Genomic DNA, 23,545 nt, shown 5'->3' with positions numbered 1-23,545 from the left:
ACTTCATTTTGTCTTGATTGGACTCTCATAATGACGGTTTGGCACCCAGGGCAGTGTATTTAGTTAGTTTTTATGCTTTTGAGCATAGCCCCCCCCCTTTCTAGTTGGCCACACCCCTTCCCATTGACCCCACCCATTCAGTTGTCTCCTGCAGCCCCCCTTTGATTTGAAGTCACCAACCGCCACTGATATAAAGATCTATGCCTTGTGTACCAGTGACTTTTTATGTTGTGTACATGTGTTGTTGGGAGGTGGACAGACTATTAGATCTCTTCTGATTACATAGTGGTAACAGTTGTTTGCATAATATTCACAGGTCAGGCACTCAAACATTTTTGGGTGAGACATGTATTTTGGACAGAATCATGTGTATACATTCTTTTAATGCTGCCTTGCACTCACGTCCTTGGCTAATTTATTATCTCATTGGCAAGTCTGTTTTTTTTTGTTTTTGTCTATTTTTACCTTTGTAGTAAATTTGTTAACTTTAGCTGCATGTTTTCAAATGTCATCAAGTTAACTTTTATTCATCTCTTAGGGTTTAGGAAATTGGAAGTCTTGCCATTCATTCAGCTATGGCAAGAACTGAATTCACAGAATATGTTTGAGGGCTGTATTCCCTCATTACTGGGTTTGTCCAGGTGTTTTGTGCTAAGAGGTTGACAGCTATGCTGAGAACTGAATTCATTAAATGATAGCCATTTAAGTTTCAGTCTTCTGCTCTTTCACAAAGTAGCTGATTTGGCGTAGTGGTATGTTGCTTTGACTGTTTTGCACAGGGACCTTGGCAGTAAAATGTATAGTGGTAACACAGCATTTTTCTTTCACAAAGCAGGTGATTTGGCATAGTGGTATGTTGCTCTGATTGTTTTGCACAGGGACATTGGTAGTAGACTGTATGGTGGTAACAGCATTTTTCTTTCACAAAGCAGCTGATTTGGCATAGTGGTATGTTGCTCTGACTTTTTTGCACAGGGACCTTGGCAGTATAATTTATGGTGGTAACACAGCATTTTATTCTAGCAACTTTCCAAGATTATACAAGCAATGTTTAATGTGTCCCTGGTTTTTGGACTTTTGACCCCCCCCCCCAATAAATTTGGCTTTTTCCAGATTTCTTGTGCTGCGAAGTTGAGATGCAGTTGAGTATTGAGTAGATTTTACAAGGAGCTGAGAGCTGCAGGGGAAGAGAAGTTTAGTGCTGCTTATGCTAAGTCAACTTGCATTGTTAATAGCACAACAGGTTGTGTACTTGCTTTTGATGCAGAAGGTTGTTGGTTCTACTCCCACAAGGGGTTAATGCTGCCGTACTGAAAAAGTTAAGATACTAACTATGAGCCTGTTATCAGTTTGCCATCCATTTCCTATTGCAATATTTTTTTTAAAAATTCTCTTTATTGAGTAATTTTTTTTTTAGTAACAACTATACAGACAACATATAACACATTTGATGCACTATATCTATTAAACAGGACAAGGACACACAAAAAAAAAACACTAAAAACTATATACAATTATACAGTGCCCAACTAAGCATAAAAAAAAAACAGATACAGCAAAGTAATATGTATTAGTACATCAGGTGACATGTAGTCATTTTAAAATATGATCAAATAAAATTCTCCACAATTCTTTAATTAATAGTTTGTGGTGGATGTTGTGGAACAAGTATTTATGTGCTTTGAGATGCTTAATAGCAAGAGATTTAAAACCTCCCCATGATAGAGAATGCCTGTTTTTCCAATTCAGAGAAATATAATATTTAATTAACATAAAAATAGGGATCAGAACTTTATAATTCTGCTTGGAGAGACCAGGGGGAGGAATGTGAAGAATGGTAAATTCCCAAGAAAGGGTGGATTTTTCATACCCAATTTTCCCAAGTATAACTCTCAAAGCACACCATAACTTGTATGAACATTTGCAACTCCAAAAGACGTGTAAAATGTCATCAGTTTGATTAGAGCAAAATTGACATTTCGGGGAGTATTTGGGAGAGATTTTATTAAGTACATCAGAAGTAAAGTACGCATTATTCATTATCATGAGCTGTGTATATTTCAATTTTTTTAAAGGTATATGTTTGGAATTAATTCTTATAGCCTTAGATATCTGATTGTGAAGTTGTAGAAAATAAGCTCATTATGGGATTTAAATGTCATAATGGCCTTGTAAGTAGTTGAGATCATTTTTTTTTTCCTATTGCAATATTACTAGCTTATCATTTTTAATGTAATATAGGCAATTTATTCCTCAGGGGCATCAGACACTTTATTTTTCGATGAAACCATGAAATATAAAGGTGTTTGCTAGCAGCAACCTCTTCATTAGTTACAGATTTATTTAATGTGGAATTATTTAGATGACTTTTTTACTTCTTCAGAGATTGTGCATATTTACTGATAATGGTGGACTGTAGAATTGTGCATATCTACTGATAATGGTGGAATGTAAAAGTTTGAGTAGACTTTTATGATGGAAATGTTCTGAACTGGGCAGTTTTGTCATTATGGGTGCATGCATTTTGTTTCATTGTTTACTGGAAAGATATTCTGAATTGGGCAGTTTTGTCATTATTGGTGCATGCGTTTTGTTTCATAGTTTACTGGAAAAATGTTCAAAACAGTAGGAAGGTGTATCAAAGAGCACATGTATGTTTCATATGCAAGGGGCCTATGATTTGAAAACAGCCCAGATCTTTATCTGCCACTGGTAAAATGTATTTTCTTTGAATGTGGGTTTCAATGCTGTTTCAATGAATGTGAGTTTCAAGGATAGAGAAGTTTTAATGCTAAGTTTGTTTAGTAGATGTCTTAGTGTTTGTGCTGTAAAATGCAAAATAAAACTTTCAAATGAAGTCCAAATCATCATATAAGTAAATCAGTATGCACATTAGTGTTTATGGTAAATGGAGTGAAATAGCCAAGTAATGGATCATTGGAATGGCTGCAGGGGGAGGCTCCATTCGACCATGACTTTGTGAGGGGGAAGGGCGGCAAACTTAAAGACAGCCCCAGCTGAACTATACCTCCCACCTGTCCAGATTTTCAAAGAATGAATAGATTTTTGCTTCTTATTTTTGGTTTGTTCCTCATAAAATTTGTGGTTTTCTGGCAAATCATTTAGGAATTAAGTCACTAAATAATGACACACTGAGTTTCAGACTTCATAACCTTCAGAAAAATGCATGCTAAAGTAAGACCTGTTGTTCTATCAACTGTCTCAGTTTATACAAGAGCAATATTTGGCCTTATCCAGATTTATTGCATTAACAGGTTCAGAGGTACATGCAAATAAATTGCTTTACAGAATTAGGCATAGCCAAACCTCTCAACTGTCCCTGATTTGGGCTCATAATGTTGCTCTTCCCCCTAATAATCCCTCCGCATAATAGCAATTTTGGAAGAAAACATGGAGGGTTTACAATTAAGAAATAACTGTAATAATCAGAGTTATAGATTACTTTTATTTCAGAAATGCATGTAGATTCTTTTATTCTTTTATTTTGTCAGCTGCTCAAGTTAGCAGTACTAATATTAAAGTGCCCCTTCTTTGACAGGTTCCCAGCTGTATTGTGTGGCTGTTTTATATTTTTACATCAAATTTTTGGTCCATTTTTCATAAAATTGTGTTTTTTTTGGCAAATTAGTGACAAATCATTAAAGACTGAAGTTAGAAAATAATGACAGACATTTGAGTTTCAGATTTCATACCAGTTTATAAGAGCAATATTTAAAAATTGTCCTTATTTTTGGGCCTTTGTCCCACTTCTTTGTATGGCTTTGTCCAGATTTCTTGCTCTGAGGTTGAGAGGTATGACAAATGTGTCAGGGCCATCACAGTCAGCCAGAGACATTTCAAATTGTGACATACTTGTTGCACCCCACTCCCCCATGTAGTGACTCTGGATGTGTCGAAGCAAGGCAAGGAGTAGTTATGCAGTGTAAATGTGCAGAGTATCCCCCCATCCAAGGTAGACACGAGTACTAGAGTGGCTTTTCATCTGTCCTTGATTTTTGCAGAATGGTCTGGTTTCTGTCATATTTTTTGTACTGATGATTTATGCTTATTACTCAAAGTGCCTGTTGCTCTGTGTTTAAGTAGCAATACTTTAATGACCATCAGGTAAGCTTGGCTGAGATCGTCAGATGAAAGTAAGCTTTAATAAGCATACTGTTAAAGAATTGCCAACATTGAAAACCTTTCTGTTGTTGCCATGTAGAGAATACTTAACTAGATAATGTATAAGCCTTGGGTATTGAAATGCATATGACAGTAGTTGTCAGGCAGCAGGTGTTTTTTTGGATAAGAAACATTTTTACAAGTGGGGGCATCAGAGATTTCTACTTTCAGCATGTTACTTGGCACTTTAATAAAGCTGAATATAAATTATAATTAGAACTGCAGTGCAAGAAGTGGTTTGAGTTTAGTGTTGCTTGTTTTTCTTATACTTGATTTTGACTGGCATTCCATTAATGTATTTAAAAAGTAATTTCTTTTTTCATGCCTCACAACCTTTTTGTTTCCATCTAGATATTAAGTAAGCTGTCATGCAGCCAATGCACTGAAATATTTTTATTCTTCTACACTTCATTTTGTCTTGATTGGACTCTCATAATGACGGTTTGGCACCCAGGGCAGTGTATTTAGTTAGTTTTTATGCTTTTGAGCGTAGCTCCCCCCCCTTTCTAGTTGGCCACACCCCTTCCCATTGACCCCACCCATTCAGTTGTCTCCTGCAGCCCCCCTTTGATTTGAAGTCACCAACCGCCACTGATATAAAGATCTATGCCTTGTGTACCAGTGACTTTTTATGTTGTGTACATGTGTTGTTGGGAGGTGGACAGACTATTAGATCTCTTCTGATTACATAGTGGTAACAGTTGTTTGCATAATATTCACAGGTCAGGCACTCAAACATTTTTGGGTGAGACATGTATTTTGGACAGAATCATGTGTAGTAAAGTACTTGTACTAATGCACCCTTACATTTATTTCCTGTGGGTCACTTAGTAAGATCTGTAACGTACTGTTTGCTAGCCTTTCTGAATATGTAGGTATTAGTATAATGTGTGGCTGACTGTTTCTGCATATTCTCATGTAATATGCTGTTTTTAGGTCCCTTATTATAATGTTTCATTTCAGTGAGTTTGTTTTGATTCAACACCTGTTCCTGCAGTATACTCTTTCATGCAGTTTGTTGTGCACACATCATACTTAGTGGGGCCAGGTTTAATAACATCACTGTCTTAACTAACTGATGTACTCTTCAGCCTGCATACACTGTCATGCTTGTATACTCATTTTTGCATGTATTTTATCAAAGGTACATATGGGTGATTGTTCCTATGTCCTGTTCATCTTCTTGTGCCTCTGCATCACACCTTATATCCAGTTCAGTTCATTGATTTAAATGCACAGGCAGTAATCATTCATCCACTAGTAGGTTAGCCAACAGAAAGCTCATTTAAAAGTGCTGTAAATGAACTTGCCTGCTCAAATTCAACAACATAAACACAGAATAAGTAAATTATTTTATCAAACATAGAACTGCGGTGGTGATGCTGCGATAGCGTTGTCGCCTCACAGTTAGACGTTGCTCGTTCGATTCTCAGTTAGAGCGTCTTCTGTGTGGTGACATGCGTGAATGGACGTTCCTTCGTTGAAGGTTGTGCATTAAGCCTGGCAAGCCAGCACGTAAAAATCTACTGCCATTCATTAGCGGACCAGAGTTCCACTGTGGCGACCCCTTACCGGGAAAAGCCGAAAGACACAACAACAACAACATTTTATCAAACATAGAAGATAGAAGTATTGTATTGTTATTCCATGTTTCCGGATAAGTTTGTATGAAGATTTTGTCTTTAGTGTTATTCCCTTGTGAATCAATTTTGCCATAATTTACAATGTATCTTGGTGTGAATGTCTGTATGTACGTGTGTTTGTGTATACATAGTTCTACATGCATGTGTGTGCTCGTGTGTATACATTCTTTTAATGCTGCCTTGCACTCACGTCCTTGGCTAATTTATTATCTCATTGGCAAGTCTGTTTTTTTTTTGTTTTTGTCTGTTTTTACCTTTGTAGTAAATTTGTTAACTTTAGCTGCATGTTTTCAAATGTCATCAAGTTAACTTTTATTCATCTCTTAGGGTTTAGGAAATTGGAAGTCTTGCCATTCACCACTCTGGACATGAAAACCATTCAAATGCAAAGCCTTGCTATCTTGGTAAATGATGTTCCTATTGGTTTATTTGATCAACATGAAAATAAGTTCCTTATTCGACTGAACATATCTGAAGAGGCGTGTAACAAAATGAAGCAGTTAGCTGTACTCTACATGCGAGAAGCAAAAGGCAATATGGACTGGCAGAAGGTGTTGATAAGGATGATGGAGACTAAGCAGAAAGTGCATCCTCCTCTGGGTGAGTAATATGGGCTATAGAAACAGTAGGTTTTGTATATCCTTTTCTTTTTAAACTCCACAAACTCTGTCTTCATTTTAAGCAGTCAGTACCACTTAAATTCCTGAACTACCTCTCAACTGCCCAGATGATTGCAGAATGTCCAGATTTTTGCCTCTTAATTTTGGTCTGCTCCTCATACAGTTTGTGGTTTTCTGACAAATCATTGAGCATTGACATCAGTAAATTTGTTTGTGTCTTTTGGCTTTTTCCCGGTTAGGGGTCGTCACAGCGGAACTCCGGTCCGCTAATGATTGGCAGTTGATTTTTACGTACCGGCTTGCCAGGCCTGACGCACAACCTTCAACGAAGGTACGCCCATTCATGCATGTCTCCACGCAGAAGATGCTCTAGCCGAGAATCAAACCGGACAGCATCTTACTGTGAGGCGACAACGCTACCGCAGCACCACCACAGTGGGAGCATTGACATCAGTAAATAATACCAAATAATGACATTTGAGTTTCAGACTTCATATCCTTCAGAAAATATATAATAATTTAAAAATCTGTCATTTTAGCAACTTTCTAAGTTTATTGGAGCAATATTTAAAATCTGTCCCTATTTTTGAGCCTTTGTACCCCATTATTTTTGGCTTTGTCCAGATTTCCTGCACTGAGAGATTGAGAGGTATGTTCCTGAATTGTGCCAGATTTTCTCCTTACTGCTAAAAAAGACTACCTCATTTTCTTCCCTTTGACCTAGTGTGCCCACTTCATTTAATGTAGCCACAGACTGTGGATTAACATATTGAGCTTTAGAGGTCTTGTGCAGACTGCATAAAGTTAGATTGTGCATATAAATTGTAGTATGAACATCTGTATGTGTTTTGTGTATTTTTAAAGCAAAATGCTCATAATAGTTCTTGCCAATCTACAAAAGATAAATAAGAGAGTTAGAATGGTTTCATTTACCATAAACTGTTACATGGCACCAGTACAATTTGTTGAAAGTATATTACTTTGCATGCATGTAATGTCACTTTTAGTGTTTTTAGTTCAGTTATGCATTGTAGTGTTTCATGAAAACACTCGTCCCTCATTGAATAAAGATCCACTTAAATCCTTAATTGGACTGTTTTTTTCGTCTTGAGAGGACTTTATTTTTGCTAAGTTTTGCTAAGTTAGCTGCAGCCAGGATCTGACATTCTGAACAATTATCCTTACTCCTGATCTTTTACTTTGTCATGTAGACTGTTGAGGCTGCAGGTTGGGATACTAGATCAATGTTTCACAGATTTCACTGTCTTTTTTCAAAATTTCACCAAGGTCACAATTGTTTTGAACTGTGTGTGTTCAGTTTTGCCATGTGTTAGAAAACAACCAAACAAGAATTTCCATGACAACTTTTATAAACAAAGTGCACTTTCCTTAACCATGGCATTTCAGAAAGAGAATTTTGTTACACATACACAGCTGGCTTTGTACCTCTGCAAACTTGTTACAGTTTCGTATTTTATTTGAATCTGTCCTTGCAAATTGATGTGTATGAAAACAAAGTAGCCAGAGGAGACAGCTGAGGTGGCAGCAAGCAGGAGCAGATGGGTGGCATAGAGATGCCCGGAGAGGGGATTTACTCTATCCATCCAATTAATGTTATCTCGACCAGAAGCATGGATGCAGGAGAAAGAGATAATTGGGGAGTATAATGACTTGACTATGACATTGGACAAGGGTGAAAGGCCAATGACCAACTTTATGCAAAGGTCATGCATCACCTTAGTCCACAAAGGCGACCAGTACTTAGTGCTAGGTTAATAAGGTGCATCTCAGTGATCATACATTTAAACTAAAACAGAAAGGGGGGAGGGGTCACATCCAGAAGAGGAGTGATTACGCAGTAGACAGAATGTAAAAACAGATACAGAACATGGTGGAAGAACACATAAAAACAACTCTGAGCATGACTGATTAGCTTTTAGTACCCTTCCAGACATGATTTATTTTGATTTCCCCTGTATGAGCTTTCATGTCTTAATTGCTTCTCCTTTTCTTGCCACCTTAGCCTTCATTTAATATTGTTTTCTCTCCTGCCTTTTACATCCCTTGTGTATCTTATTACTTCCTGAACAGTGTCCATTTTTCTCTGTATCCATCTCTGGCACCTTCTTGGAGAAGCATTGCATTTTTTTGCTTTTGCAGTTTATTTACTTGCATCACACGTAACTGTTTGAATCTTTGATAGTTTTATCTGCCCTTACAGTTTTCTGCTCCTTCTACACTATTATGTAATGTAGTCCAAGCTATTATCTTATTTTGCAAAGCATATCCTGCCAAATGTTCAAAGATATATTTATTTGGTTAGGTAAGGGTTAGCTGAACCCTATTTGATCATATCTGGCCAGCTGAAAAACCTTCTGCAGTTACCATGCATTCAGGACTACTCTGGGGAATATCTGTATTTATCTAAAGTCTAATTATCAGGTATCAATTCTTGCACAGTACCAATCTATAACTTAGAGAGGTCCTAGCATATCTCAGCAAAACTATTTACTATATCATTGACAACAGGTTCCCTGATGTTCCCTTCTAGCTTCCCTTCAGATCATATTGAGCTTATAGCTCATCTCAAAGGTTAGCCATTAAGCCAAATACCCTTTCTTTAATCACCCATCAGTCAGCTGACTCACATATATAGCTATCAATGAATATACCCCAAGTTTCCTTGATTTTGTAAATGATTCTGTTCTCTCTTAGGGTATAACCTTCCTTGACTTAATCTTTATTATCAGTTCCCCCTCCTGTACTACCCCAAAAGTCACAATCTCCCTGGTTAAATCAGATCACCTGGGTGTGATCTTCAGCCTTAATACAAGTCTTCCAACCCATAAAAAACATACCAATTTGGGATTATTATAAATCCTATTTATTGCCACTTGTTGCTGTCCTGGACAACCACAACTGTCTCATCGCATGAAACAAATTGATTCACAATCACAGTGGGATCCGTGCTTTTGTATACTTTTCAGAATTGTACTCCCTCATGAATAATTGAAGAGGCAGTTCCATTGTGCCACATGAATTGTGATAATTTTGGAATTCAGACTTCAGAATTCAGTTCTGTGGAAGGAAAATATCTGTATTTATCTGAATCTGAATTTATCATGAATTGTGATAATTTTTGGAATTCAGACTTCAAAATTCAGTTCTGTGGAAGGAAAATATCTGTATTTATCTGGAGTCTAGTTATCAGGTATCAAATCTTAAGCAGTACCAATCTATAAGTACACAATACAAAAGTATACAGCTCAGCAAGCTCCTGCCTGGTGCCCTGCAGAGGTCTACAGCAGCAGAGAGACAAAAGAGAGACTTTGGAGTGATTATCATTCTTCTGCATTTTCTTGCTGCCTTTAGCTAATTCCACCTAAAACCCTGATTTTCTAAAGTTTCTGTGATTTAAAGATCTTGTTTCAGCAACATATTGTACTTATTTTACTGCCTGCACTTTAACAAAGTTGTTTTTGTGTTTAAATTACTTGTTTAACAGTTGTAGGGTACACAATCAAATGTGATAGCCATTTCTGTGCATTTAAAGTATTTTTTTGATTGTATCTGCTTTATTTTCTGAAAAAAAAGCAAAAAAAATATACTTGTTTTCCCGCCTTTCTAAGCTAGTATAGTCCAGTTTTCAGGTTAGTGCTGAATTCAGGGCTGTGTTACAAGTTTCTGTATTTGCCCATACCTTACTTGGATAGAAGGAAGTTTTTCTGTTCACTGTGAGATAGGGAGCTTTGAGCAGCCTGTCTGTCCCAGGAGGAGTGGTCTCAGCCCAGAAATTAGTAGTTTATTGGCCATTTTGGCCTAATTTCTATCTCTTTCATTTCCTTACTATAAAACCCACATTTGCGTGGTTTTGCGTGCCGGGCAGCGCTGGTTAGCTAGGGTATAGCTATTCCCGGCTCCACAAAGTCTACTCTTCAATTTTTCCCTTGGAACTAGACAAACTTTCAACTTAAGTACTCAAACCATTCACTTCTCATACCAGCACTTGCACAAAACTCATAGCAAGCACTAATAAACCTTAGCACTAGACCCCCCTATACTGTAGAGAAGGACAAGGCTCTCTATTCGACCTTACCAGCCAGTCAGTAAAACAGTTCACTGTACCTATCCATGCATGTCCAAAGGGCAGTTTCAGGTGTGCTGTCTGGTCCAACTGGTGAATCTGGGCATTTTGAGGCAATGTTACAATTGCCTCATGTACACAGACAACCCTCTCCTCCTTCCACCAAATACTAATACATGCGAGAGATGCAATTATACAGCCAAACTGGAGGCTAAGCTCTCTCAACCCAAGACTAGACCAGGCAGTCAAGAGGAGAAGAGAATTACTTGCATCACACCACCAGTCTCACATAGACCTATGAAACCAGCACCAGCAAAAAACACACATAAATACACAAAAACATACTCTGAGGCTCTAAATAAAAATCTGCAGAAGCAATAGAGACCTCCAAAGGAGACATCCAAGCAACCTCCACCCCCCCCCCGACACAAACCATGAAACACATACTTCACAAAACCAGTGTGCCACACAATCACAGCCCTTAAGGCAAAATAACATATCCAACACACTAGTAGTAGGTGACTCTATAGTCAGGCACACTGATGTCCCACTCACTAGGCTGAACAAGGAGAAGGTTACTGTTAGCTGCCTGTTGGGTGCCAGGATCCACCACATAACACAAGCACTCAGGTCACTCCTGAACAAGTACAAATATGACTCTGTCATTGTCCATGTTGGTGTGAATGACCTGAGCCATACCTCCCTGGACTACATGAAAAGAGACATGGAGGAGCTCTCTGATCATGGAGCCAGGCCAGTATGACCCTGACCCTGAGTAGTATCATGCCCTCACCAAGAATGATACCATGGTATAGAGGAAAAAAGTATCAATTTCAACAATTGGCTAAGCTTCTGGTGTTATTCAAAGGGGATCCAGTGTCTATCAGCCTGGGATGACATGCTCGACAAGCCACGCTGCTTCGCTAGAGATGGCTTGCACCTGTCACCCTTAGGCTTTTGAATACTGGCCAAGGCTCTTGCTACCCCCATAGTGCCTTTTTTAGGCAAGGCTCAAAAGACAAACCCACCACCATAAACAGCACAAGTAACAAAAAACTGAGAGTAATGCTGCTCAAGGCCAGAAGTCTAAACCTCAAAATGCACGCACTCGAGGCACTCCTCAGTATGGAGAAAATCGACATATGTGCAGTAACAGAAACCTGGTTTATGGCTCCAGAGAGCACCCCAGCACTACCAGGCTCCAACTCATACCATACATTTCGGCCACAAAACCCGGACCGAAATACAAAAGGCGGGGGAGTATCCATATTCATCAAGGATACCCACACTTCCAGGTTAGTGGCACAGCATGATGCTTCAGAGATCATCCATGTGCAACTAACAATGGGCAAAACTGCTATTCAAATTATAGCATGCTACAGATCACCCACCATGTCCCAGGACCCCCACTCCGCATTCCTGGAAACACTGGGAAACATAAAGGTCCTACCAAATACCCTGATATTGGGTGATTTCAATTACCCAAACATTAACTGGGAGAACTACTCAAGTACAGACTCCCTTGCCCAACATTTCCTAGAATTTATAAACTCAAACACCCTGGATCAACTGGTCAACATCCCCACCAGAGGTGACAACATATTGGACCTGGTCATCACCAACATGGGCGACCGGTGTTCCACACTGGGGGTCAACCCATCGCTGGTTAGATCTGACCATAAACGAATCACTCTGGATATCCACATTCTGCCACCACCCCCAGTCAAAGAAACCACCGTGAAAAACTTTTCAAAAGCAAACTTCACGTTACTTAAGACCAAGGTGGGAAGTTTTAAAGCCCCCATGCTAAAAGATAATGCTGTCCAAGCTGCAAAATCCTTTACTAATACACTCTACAGGCACCTACAAGAATGCATGGATCGTGCTATCCCAAACAAAACTATGACTTACTCCTCCAAGAAAAGGAAACCAGTCTGGTGGACCCCTGCCATAAACAAGCTATACAATAGAAGGAGGAAACTAGTACAGAAAACAGTAAAATCCCAAAAAGGGAAGACATCCCCGATCAGTATCAGCATAAACTACATTCCCTCATAAAATCATCCAAGGCTAGCTTCGAAAGAAAAATTGCCATGGACTCCAAAGATAACCACAATGCATTCTTTAGCTATGTCAAGACTCTAAGTAGCAATTCTAAGATCTGCTCGGAGTTAGTGCAGAATGGAACAAAATACACTGAACCGACCAATATAGCCAACATCCTGGCAGACAGGTTCAGTGCAAACGTCACCCCCATCTCACCCCCAAAAGGGCCCATAACTATACCAGAAGAATGTAGTGCTCCTGAAATCACAGACACTCAGGTTAAAACATCCCTCTCCAAAGCCAAAAACACAGCATCAATGGGACAGGACGGTGTCCCAGGCTGCGTCCTACACGAGCTCAAGATGAACTAACCCCACACCTAAACACACTGTTTAAACTCAGCCACTCCACAGGCTACATGCCCACAGAGTGGTGCACAGCAATGGTTATTCCACTCCACAAAGGTGGAGCCACAACAGACCCCAGGAACTATCGCCCTATAAGCCTGACTAGCTTGGTCTGCAAAGCTATGGAGCATGTCATCATGAATCTCATTAATGGAGACATTGGAAACCTCCAAACCCTACCCAGTTTGGCATTGTTAAGGGCAGATCATGCCTCCTAAACCTGGTGGATTTCTTTGAGACAGTTACCAAGGCTATAGACGAGGGAAAGGTGGTCCACATAGCCTACCTAGACCTTGCAAAGGCCTTCGACACCATTCCCCACTCAGGTATTATAGACAAGCTCACCAGCCTGAACATAAACCCCTACGTCACGAGATGGGTTGCCAACTGGCTCACGGACATAACCCACATGGCAAGAGTTGCAGGAGCTAGGTCTGACTCTAAACCGGTTACAAGTGGCGTTCCCCAGGGCTCAGACATAGGACCCCTCCTGTTCGGCATGTACTTCTCAGAGGTACAGGCAAGCACAGGAGGACTATGGCTGACCAAGTTTGCAGATGACTGCAAACTAGGGGCTATAATTGACTCTCCGGCTGACACAGACATCCTCCAAAAGGGTCTCACTGAGACAGATACCTGGTGTCAAAACCATGGCCTCAAGCTACATGCCAAAAAGTGCATAGTCATCCCCTTTGGAAAAAAGAAAGTACCCACAAACTACCACATAGGTGGTAGCTCCCTAAATATGGAAGATGTAATAAGGGATCTGGGGACCCAAGTAGATAGTAACCTCTCCTTTGATAATCACATTGCCAAAGTGGTTAGAAAATCCTTCTATGTGGCCCACATAATCACAAAAGGGTTTGCATCCAGATCGAAAGAGGTCATTGGGCCCCTCTATGCATCACTCATCAGACCCATCATAGAGTACAATGCCCCATTTGGGATGTACCTTACAAGACACCTGCAGCAACTGGAAAGACCACAGAAGTACCTCACCAAGAGGATCACTGGCCTCAAGCAGATGTCCTATGCAGCTCGACTGAAGAAACTCCAACTGTACTTGGTTGCATACCGCCTACTCAGAGGTGATCTGTGCCTGACATACAAGGCCATGTCCAACCCAGAATTGATGGACATGCTCCATCTAAAGAAAAGCATATCCCCTCGAGCCACACACCTCACCACAACAATAAGTAGGACATGTTGGAGGGATAGATTCCTGGCCCAGAGACTTCCCATGCTCTTGAACAAGATTGCAATCCACATTAGGCAGAGCTGCTCGCTAACCCTCTTCAAGAGAAACCTTGACAAGTGGATGGGAAACAGAAAGTTTACCCCAGGGATCACTTCAATGGCTGTGCTGGACAGAGGCACAGGGAACTAATCTAAGGGGGTGGCGAAAGCCAACACATTCCGGCTAGGCTTATAAATGCCTTCGGGCAGATAGCCTAGTACCTACCTATGAACCTATGAAAAAACTCATGACTCTTTGTAAAAATGCCATCTTTCTCACTTTAGAAATCATTTAAAAGCATTAAAAATACAATTATGCATACCACCAAGGATCGCACAACCAGTTATGAATTTAATGTAGCAACCAATACCAAGGATAACCACAGGGCCTACTTCAGCTATATTAGGAAACTCTGAAGCAATACCTTGTCTTGTTCCAAACTTATACATTCATAGGTCATTACTATTTTATTTATTTTTATTTATTTTGTTTTACATTTGTTAACCGGGAAAGTCCAACTGGACACATATCCATTTTCAGCAGAGGCCTGGGGAGAAAAGCTCCAAAATAGCATGGTATACAAGAAATTTCAAAAGAATATCATACAGAGATATAGGTTCCATGGAAACAGAAGTCAGGTATAGTTTAACAATTCATTTAGTAAAGTCAGCAGGTTAAGATTATACAGTAATCCAACAGTAGGGTCCGATATGGAATATAAAAAATAAACATAAAAACAAACATAAAAACAATTACTAGTCATGCAGACTAGGAGAAAATTGAGAAGCCTAGTTGGATTTCCCCCAAAACACTGTCTGATTAAGTGACTTGCTCAAGGACACACAGTAGGCAAAAAAGGCTGAGGCAATCAAATCCTTTAGCACAGGAAACAGCCCATTAACAGCTCATAGACTTAATTCTCTGTGCTAACTACCAAAAATTAATGTTATTATCTGGAGTGAGAATAGAATCCACAGCCTTCTGATCTTTTTGCAACAAAGGCTGATGAGTTTAGCTTCAATGACATATCCCATTACAACTCAGAAACCATAACCAATATCCTGACTGACCCCAATAACTATAGGTCTGTCAGTCTTACTAGCATTATCTCCAAAGCTAAGGATCATAATATTGCTTAACTAATTAACAATGATGGAGGAAGTCTGCATATCCTTGGTCATAGTCAAGTTGGATTTGCAGGTTATGCCTACTCAACCTAGTCAATTTTTTTGACAACGTACAGCAAGACTTAGATGAATATGAGATTCTTCACACTGCCTAGCTTGGCCTTGCCAATGCCTTTGACATCATTCACCATGTGGGTATCATAGACAAACTCTACAGTGTCTCTTAACTTTTGTGATGTCTGCTAGATATCAAATTGGTTTACTGAAAGAACTCATAGTGTTAAGGTAGGGACATTTTGTGTAGCCACAGAGATGTCACTAGCAGTGCTCCAGAGTCTTAGTCTGGGGTCTCCTCTTATTTGGCATTTATTCTCAGAAATTGAATTGAACATTCAAGGTTTCTGGCTAATGAAGTTTGCATATGACTGCAAATTTGGTGCAGCTGTCAGTTCCTCCCATGATACCCATATTTCCCAGCAGGGCTTGGATCAGACCAGTGTCTGAAGTTTTAACCACTGATGTATCCTAAATGCCAAAATATGCGGCATCATTTTCATCAGTAAAGCCCCTCCCTCCTCCTATTATGACATTGCTGGTACCCCCTCAAAGGAGACAGTTATTAGAAACTATGGTTTCTACACTGACCTCCGTGTATTGGTTGTGGTTAGAAAGTCCTTCTGCTTCGCAGAGCTGACCTATTGGGGCATCTTGTCTAGGTCAAAGAATATTCTTGTCCCTCTATACTTCTTCCTTACTAGACCCATCACTGAATATAGTGTCCTATTTGGAATGTACCCTAAATGCCTTGTACATCTTGAAAGGCCCCAAATATTGTGAAGTAAAAAAAACACTCCCTTTTAAGATACTTAAGCTAACCTAATAGGTTGCAATACCCTTCTCCCTATTGGAATGAGCCTGTTGTAGGCTGGATAAGTCTTAGCAATAGTGCTCAATCTAAAAAGAGTAAAAAGAGTTGACCCTGTGCTAAACTGGACCAGGTGCATAGCTATAGCATCCTAAAACTAAGTTAGCAAGATGTCCTCCTGCAAGGCATATCATCAAGTTGTTCTATAAAAGACTTTCCTACTTCCCTCATCTACTGAAGCTTTGCTTCAGGATTTTTTAACTTTAAGTCTTTGTCTAATAGCACCCATTTTCAGACACTAGAAATTAGCTTGCACACACTCCATACACCCTCTCTCTTTTTGTACTACACATACACATACATACATCTAACATGCATACACACTGTGTGATTGCCACCTGAAAGTAGTTTGCAGTGACCAAAAAAAAACCTCTTTTCTTTTATATATGTTTGTGAATAAGATATGATTTTGCAAAGTGTAACTGCTTTTGTATGAGCACTGAATGCAGTTATCAGTATCAGTCCTTCAACATATAGCATGTTGTATATGTCTGTGAATGAGATGTCTGACTGTGGGAAACAATTCTTGTTTCTGTGTACTGCACTGCTGTGCTGAAGTGTAGGGCTTTGCTTTGGAAAAAGACTGCAAGTGACTCCAGGTAAAAACTTGCTTTTATTTAAAGAAAAGCTTGGAGGTGTCTTAGTAAAAGGAAGATGCTTGGAGACCAGACTGGCAGCTCTGAGAAGCAGCAACTCCAAAAGGTTGGAATATCAGTGGTAACAAATTTTGTAGATAACCTGGAAGCAGAAGTGTATTCTATGGTATACCTAAAAACATATCTATTTTTCAAGTGTAAATAGTCAGCAGCAAAAAGTTTTTTTTTTTTTTTGCTCCTGTCACGATCACAACAGAGTTTTTATTTTCAAGGGTGAGGTAAGCCATACATCTTGTTTTGGATGATAAACATCTGCTTTATACAAAAGCTTGAGAGCATCAGCTGCTTACTTTTCTCGCTAGTGGATGCAGTGGGCAGTTAAACTTTAGATTTTTAATTATCCTGAAGCCCGACTTCATCTGTCACTACTGGACAAAGCAAAGTGTTCCCTGTGACTAGCTGGAATAACTTGGGGGTTCTTCTTTCTGTTGTTATGTAGTCTATGATACTAATAGCACTCAGTAAACTAACTTGATCATCTTGATACCTGGAGAAGTGTGTGGAAATGTATCTGCTGTGAGCAGCTTATGTTTTGTTTTCCTTTTTGCCATGAAATGATCCTGGGAAAGCCAGAGTTCCAAGGATGACCTCCACAGAACATATGTTGCAGACAATAGCTGCCATTGCTGAGGCCATTGTAACAGTAGCGAACTCCATGATTCAACCATGAACTGTGCCTTCACTCAAACTGTTAGCCTGAGAAGAAGTCCTGGAAGTGTTTGTTGCACGTTTTCAGAGCATTGCCAGTGAGGAAAGTAAAACGTAGCCAAATGGGCTTAGATATTTGCTTCTTAAGTTGCAGGGGATCCCCTCCCTGCCTTCACTGACATTTCAAACACTAACTGTTATGATTCTGCAAAAGTAAAAATATGCTTACTTGCTAGACCTAGGGTCACTACAGAGACCCATGTTCTTAGAGTTCACAAGGGGACTTTTGCCAAACAAAACAGTAAGACCATAGTTATCTGAGTTAAAACATAATGTCAAGTTGTGGTTGGACCCTGACAGTCACAAAAGTAAGGAAACTATAACTGAAGCAATAGTTGTTGCTAAATTCAGCCAAGCTTTACTGGCTGTAGTTAAAACATTTGTGCGTGTGTCAAGTCAGATCATAGGATAATGAAAGCTCTGTTATGCTAATAGAGTCATGTGCTATGATAATTTATATACAGATATTTCACTTAAAGTGTCTAAGAAAACAGTGATTAGGCAAAAGAGACTGTCTCACATATGTTAAGTGTGAGAAAAGGAGTCACATTGTTAAATATTGTAACATTAATGTCAAGTCTGATGTAAATGTAAAACTGGTTCAAGAGCATGGTGGTGAAGCCATGGAAAGTGGCAAGCTTTCCTCAAGCTAGTACAAACAGCTCTTTATTATTTAGCCACTGCTAAACTTATTAAATGTACTGTATTGGTAGATGGGAATGGGCTACAAGGGATATTGAACTCTGATAGTGTAATTATCCCTGTAAAGGAGTACTGTATTTGTAGGGAAAAGGCCCTGCCCACAAAGCTGTACAGATTATCTGCATATAATGATGGTAAAGATGGCATCCCATTACACAAGTAGAAATTCAGACAGGCTTTGGAAAACATTACACCATCTTACTGTAGTCTTATATTTTATACATAATATGATTACTGAGAAAGATTTGCCTTATTTCAAAGAGTTATGGAACCAATGGCAAAGGGCAACCACTTTGGACCAATTTTAACCCCAGTTTAAAGAGGACACACCGGGTAAACAACCTTTAGATTTTATCCCTCTGAAATAGCAAGTGGAAGGCTACCCAGAATTATGACTATTCAAAAAGTAGCGAAGAGGGGAATACTAGAGGTTATGCTGGAATGCCTTGGAGGAAGCATGATATGGTTAACTAATAGGTCGAGGAGAAACCTAGAACCAATTCAGAACCTAAAGAGGTACACAAAGGGGGAGTAACATTGGGTGAAGGGTAGAAGGATATATAAAATGCGGGAAATAATTGGCCACTGAGAGAACCCTAAGAAGTAGTTTGAAAGAAGGGGAACCCCAAAGGGAAAAGAATCCCAGAAAGGAGAGCATTTTTCCTGAACACCCAAGTCATAAAAGAGCTAAGAAAGATAAGAAAGAATATGCATCTTAGATATCATCCAGGAGAACTTTGGGTGATATTGACCATTGGCATGAACTACCATTTTTAAAGCCAGAAAGGGATACTGAAACTCCTCTACCAGTATTATTGGGAGAAGATGTTGGGCCTTCTACTTTGAGGCGAATGCAAAGGAAGGAAGGCCCTGACCTGACTGTCCACAAAGTAAGTTACCTGAATTTTAAAAAGGCCCAATTAGAGGAAGAGACTCTAAGCCAAGGCACAAAGGACAAATCCAGGGTGGTAGCAGAGGACCTGGAATGGATATCCTTAATTCCTAGCACTATTGAACATTACAGTGATGTAGAAGATCAGATAACAAAGGACAAGGAGGAAATTGCATGTCATTTATTTGTACTGAAACCCCTCAGACAGTTGATAATGATGCCATGTGATAGGCAGCTATTTGGGTATGGATAAAACCAAAGCCTGGATTCTCTGCAGATTTTACTTTCAGACATCCATAAAGAAATCCTAAGTTAGTGCCAGATATCCTGTTTATCAGAAAACATCTCCTAATACATGCTTTAGTAACCCATGCCCTTTTAAAAGGATTGCTACAGATATTGTTGGACCTCTGGTAAGGTCAAGTAATGGATTACATTACATATTACTAATTTTAGGCTATGCTGCTACATTCCCAGTAGTAATTTGTCTTAGAAAAAAACAATTCTAAAGTGATAGGTAAGGAGTTAGTTTTTTTACTCTTTAGGGTGAGGAGTAAAAAAAAATACAGACAGTATTGTTATTGTCTAGCTTGAGTAGACCAAATTGTTTACAGACCAAGGAAACCTCCTTTATGTCTAATATCATGCACTATCTCCGGCAATGCTTTAAAGTAAAGCTGCTCAGAAGCTCCATATATCACCTCCAGATTGATGGTCTTGTAGAGTATTTTAGCAGGACTTTAAAGATGAAGCTCCAAAAAAGTAATTGAGAAAGATGTAAAAAACTGGAATCAGCTCCTGTAAAATTCATGTTTGCCAATTGGAAGGTATATCGGGCTTGAACAGGGTGTATCCCTATTGAACTCATCTACGGTGGGCATTCCAGATGATTGTTAAACATTGTCAAGGAGTGTATTAGAGTGTTATACAAGTCGTCAAAGTAGATCAAAGCTAATAAAGCTTTTCATGAGAACATATATAAAGAGCATAAACCAGTCAACAGGTGACATCTATTGGAAGTGCCAGAACTTGAGAACTCCTGGTTGGGGACCATGTTTTCTAGCAATAAATTCCTAACCGAGTGCCAAGAACTCTTTGAAATAACCGGGTGGGTGCATGAGGTGAATTGTACAGTGAAGCAAATACGGAAGAGACACCTGGCATAAAATGTTTCAGTATAAATATTTTAAAACCCTAGAGGAAGGTACAGACAGTTGTGACAGTTATGGTAAATCTAGTAATAAAGTTTGGACAGCATGAAAGCAAAAGAGGGCTGATTTCCATACCTGTGGTGAAAACAGATGGACCCTTTCCAAACCCCAAAAACCACAGGCACAAGAGTTCTTACTCTGAAGTAAGCTAAATCTTTTCTGAAGTGCTTGGCAAGACTACACATAAAATATGACATAAAAACCAGTCCTGGGGCAAACATACACTTAAGAGCTTTGGATGAACTAAGAAATATGTAGCACTTCAGATATATGAACATCGACAAGGGGAATTGCTTAATGATAATGTAAAAATAGGTTTTCTTTCAAGTTACAGTATTGAAAATAAGCACACAGTTAACACATTTCATACAGGAGTATTGACTCAGTATTGTTTGACATATCAGGAATTGAAAAAACTTGATTTAATTACTTAGCAGTTATTATATGCGCCTTAAACAAGGCAGATGTGTTATTTGGAATTCCTTTGTGCATGACAACAGCTAAAATTTACCTTAAAGGCCCGTTGTTGCAGCACAAGAATTTAACAAGTGGAAATAGGTATATTTTCCATAATCAATTTAACAAATTGAACAACCATTTAACTACAAATTCATCATACATTAGGGATTCTTGCTACAGTGGTCCTATTAAGTATAATTTTTGTATTTATTAATTTTTACTTGTACATGCTTTCTGCAGAATCTTCCATTTTATTTAAGAAATGGATATCAAGAAATTCATCTTGAGTCAAGAATGCATGAGAAGTGAATTATATTGGAGAAACCTATTCCTTGTGGTACATGTTGTTTTATGTGTTCCATGTACTACTGTTTTTTTATGGCAAAGCTTATTACAGCTTTTAAAACTAGCTGATTTTGTGCTGTAGTTCAAGAGTAGAGCTTAGTAATGCTAAAGTGAAAGTACTTTACAAAATTGTCTTTTTCCTGAATTTTGAGTGTAATCACTGTATTCCATGCACTTCATAGTTTTATAACACTAATAATTCAAGTAAAACATTCCATTAGAAATATACAGATGACGGGGCGTGGCCAAGGATGAACACAGGATAGCAGCAGATTTCTTCAGCTCCACCAATTTCATTACATTGACAGGAATTAATTACTTAAAAAATTAATTCTTGAAGTAATTTTCTTTCTAAATATGTTTGTTTTATATAGTTCTTGAACTATATCTAAAAAAGAAAGGAAATCTTAATAATATTCCTGTCAGAAATTACTTTGGAAATTTTCCTGTCAGTTTATCAGTCTGAAATGAGTTCCAGTAAGACAAATTCTCAAGACTCCAGCATCAAGAAAGAACTTCAGTCTCTGATAATTATAGTCCAGCAACATACTGCTAAGATGGATAAAATGGATACTAAAATAGACACTTTCATAGAAAAACTACAAAACAAATAGACTTGTTACATATGGACCTGCAACAACAGAAGATCCAGATGACAGGCATAGAAGAAGCTGTGAATGACATGGAAAATAAAATACAAGAACAGGAAATCAACATTGAGTTTCTGCTGAAACAAAATACACATTTACAAACAAAGCTGGATGACCTGGAAAATAGATCTAGGTGCAATAACATTAGGATTTTTGGACTGCCAGAAAATATTGAAGGTAACAATATTACTTCTTTTTAACAACATGGCTCCCTAAAACTTTAGATTTACCAGAAGCATTCTCTTTTGGTATCGAAAGAGCACATAGATCTATAGCTAATACTAACTCTAACAAAACTATCCTAGATCAGTTATAGTTAGATTTCCATCATCTTTTGATAAAGAGATGGTTCTTAAATCTGCTTGGGCTAAAGCTCCTGTTAAGTTTAATGAGACAACTGTGCGTTTTGACAATGACTATTCTTCCATGGTAATTGCTAAAAGAAAAGTTTTTCTGCCACTAATAAGGGAGCTTAAAAAGCACAGTTTAAAACATACCTTCTGTTTCCTGCCAAGCTTAAAATCTTCCTTCCTGATGGTCCTAAGGTCTTCGATGATTTAGACTCTGCTTTACTGTTTGTCAAAGAAAAAGGATTTTGGATAAAATAGAAGAAATGGAATGGGCTAGTTCCTCATTAAAGAGATTGGCAACTGAAGCTTCCTGGAAGTCTTCAGAGAAGAAGAAGAGACTAAAAACAAATGATTTGTTATATGTTTTTTTCTCTCTCATCATTTTAGTTCATTATTAATCTTTTGAATACAGTTCCTGGATTCCCAGAAAGCCACAAATATTTTGGAGAAGATTTAATCAAAGTTATTCTCTATGTGCAAAGAAATGTGTTGTTTCGTAACCAGTCAGAATGCCTGAGGAGTTAATGGCAGGCTGTGACTCGATTTGTGTTTCTTTCTGAAAAAGTAAGGTTAGTAATTTGATACATTTTTTATCTTTACCTTTTTTTCCTTCTTCTTTTATTATTTTCTTTGTTTAAACAATGACATTCTATTTAGATTATGTAGTGGGTAAAGGGTGGGGAGGGCAGGGAGAGAACAGTAATGAAAATATCATTAATAGAATAATAACATATTTATTTCTTGTAAAAGTTTATAAGTTCTTCAAATGCTATTTCTAATTATACTTTCTTGATTATACTGCTTATGCTTGTTTGTAAATAATCTGTCATGCTTTAACTAATAATAATCAGAACTAAATAAGAGTAAATAATATGTTTTATTTTTAACTCTATTAATATAAACAGTAAGTAACATTCCATTGTATATACTTCTTACAGCTTTCTCTCACATTTTTTATTTCTGCCTCACTCCCTTTTATTTTCTACTCTCTTTTCTTTTCTTTATTAATATATAGAAATGCTTTTGACTGTGTGGGCACAGTGAATAATAGGATTTGTATGAAAATTGAGTTGGGAGAAGAATGCTGAGTTTTATTACTTGTTGGTAATTTTGAGTTTAATTTCACTTGCATAGAGGCTGTGATGATCTGTGGAATACATTGTGGAGGTTCTGTCATGTTTAGATGCATTTACACTGCTAAATGAATGTTTGTCACTAGTTTTTAATAAGTTTCCCCAAAATGTTAAGAGAGACAATCTGGGATGTGGGCTGTCTTATGCACAATGTCCTTGAGTTACCTC

General features: G+C 38.4%; 2 protein-coding genes across 3 annotated transcripts in view; one reads left to right on the top strand and one right to left on the bottom strand.

Annotated features, from left to right (window-relative positions):
- Positions 1-23,545, bottom strand: part of LOC122809088 (class II histocompatibility antigen, B-L beta chain-like) — an 837,388-nt gene that overhangs the window by 275,024 nt on the left and 538,819 nt on the right. The window lies entirely within an intron of this gene.
- The window catches only part of LOC122809091 (class II histocompatibility antigen, B-L beta chain-like), a 114,216-nt gene that overhangs the window by 16,101 nt on the left and 74,570 nt on the right, over positions 1-23,545 (top strand). The window contains exon 2 of the mRNA XM_044080321.1: positions 6,153-6,425. Within this exon, the coding sequence (XP_043936256.1) occupies positions 6,153-6,425 (273 nt within the window). The remainder of the gene's footprint in view (positions 1-6,152; positions 6,426-23,545) is intronic.

Source organism: Protopterus annectens, chromosome 8.part0, assembly GCF_019279795.1.
Source record: "Protopterus annectens isolate FY-2018-M chromosome 8.part0, PAN1.0, whole genome shotgun sequence".
Classification (NCBI taxonomy): Eukaryota; Metazoa; Chordata; order Ceratodontiformes; family Protopteridae; genus Protopterus; species Protopterus annectens.
The sequence above is the reverse complement of the archived record's forward strand: the minus strand, read 5'-3'. Positions and strand labels throughout refer to the sequence as shown.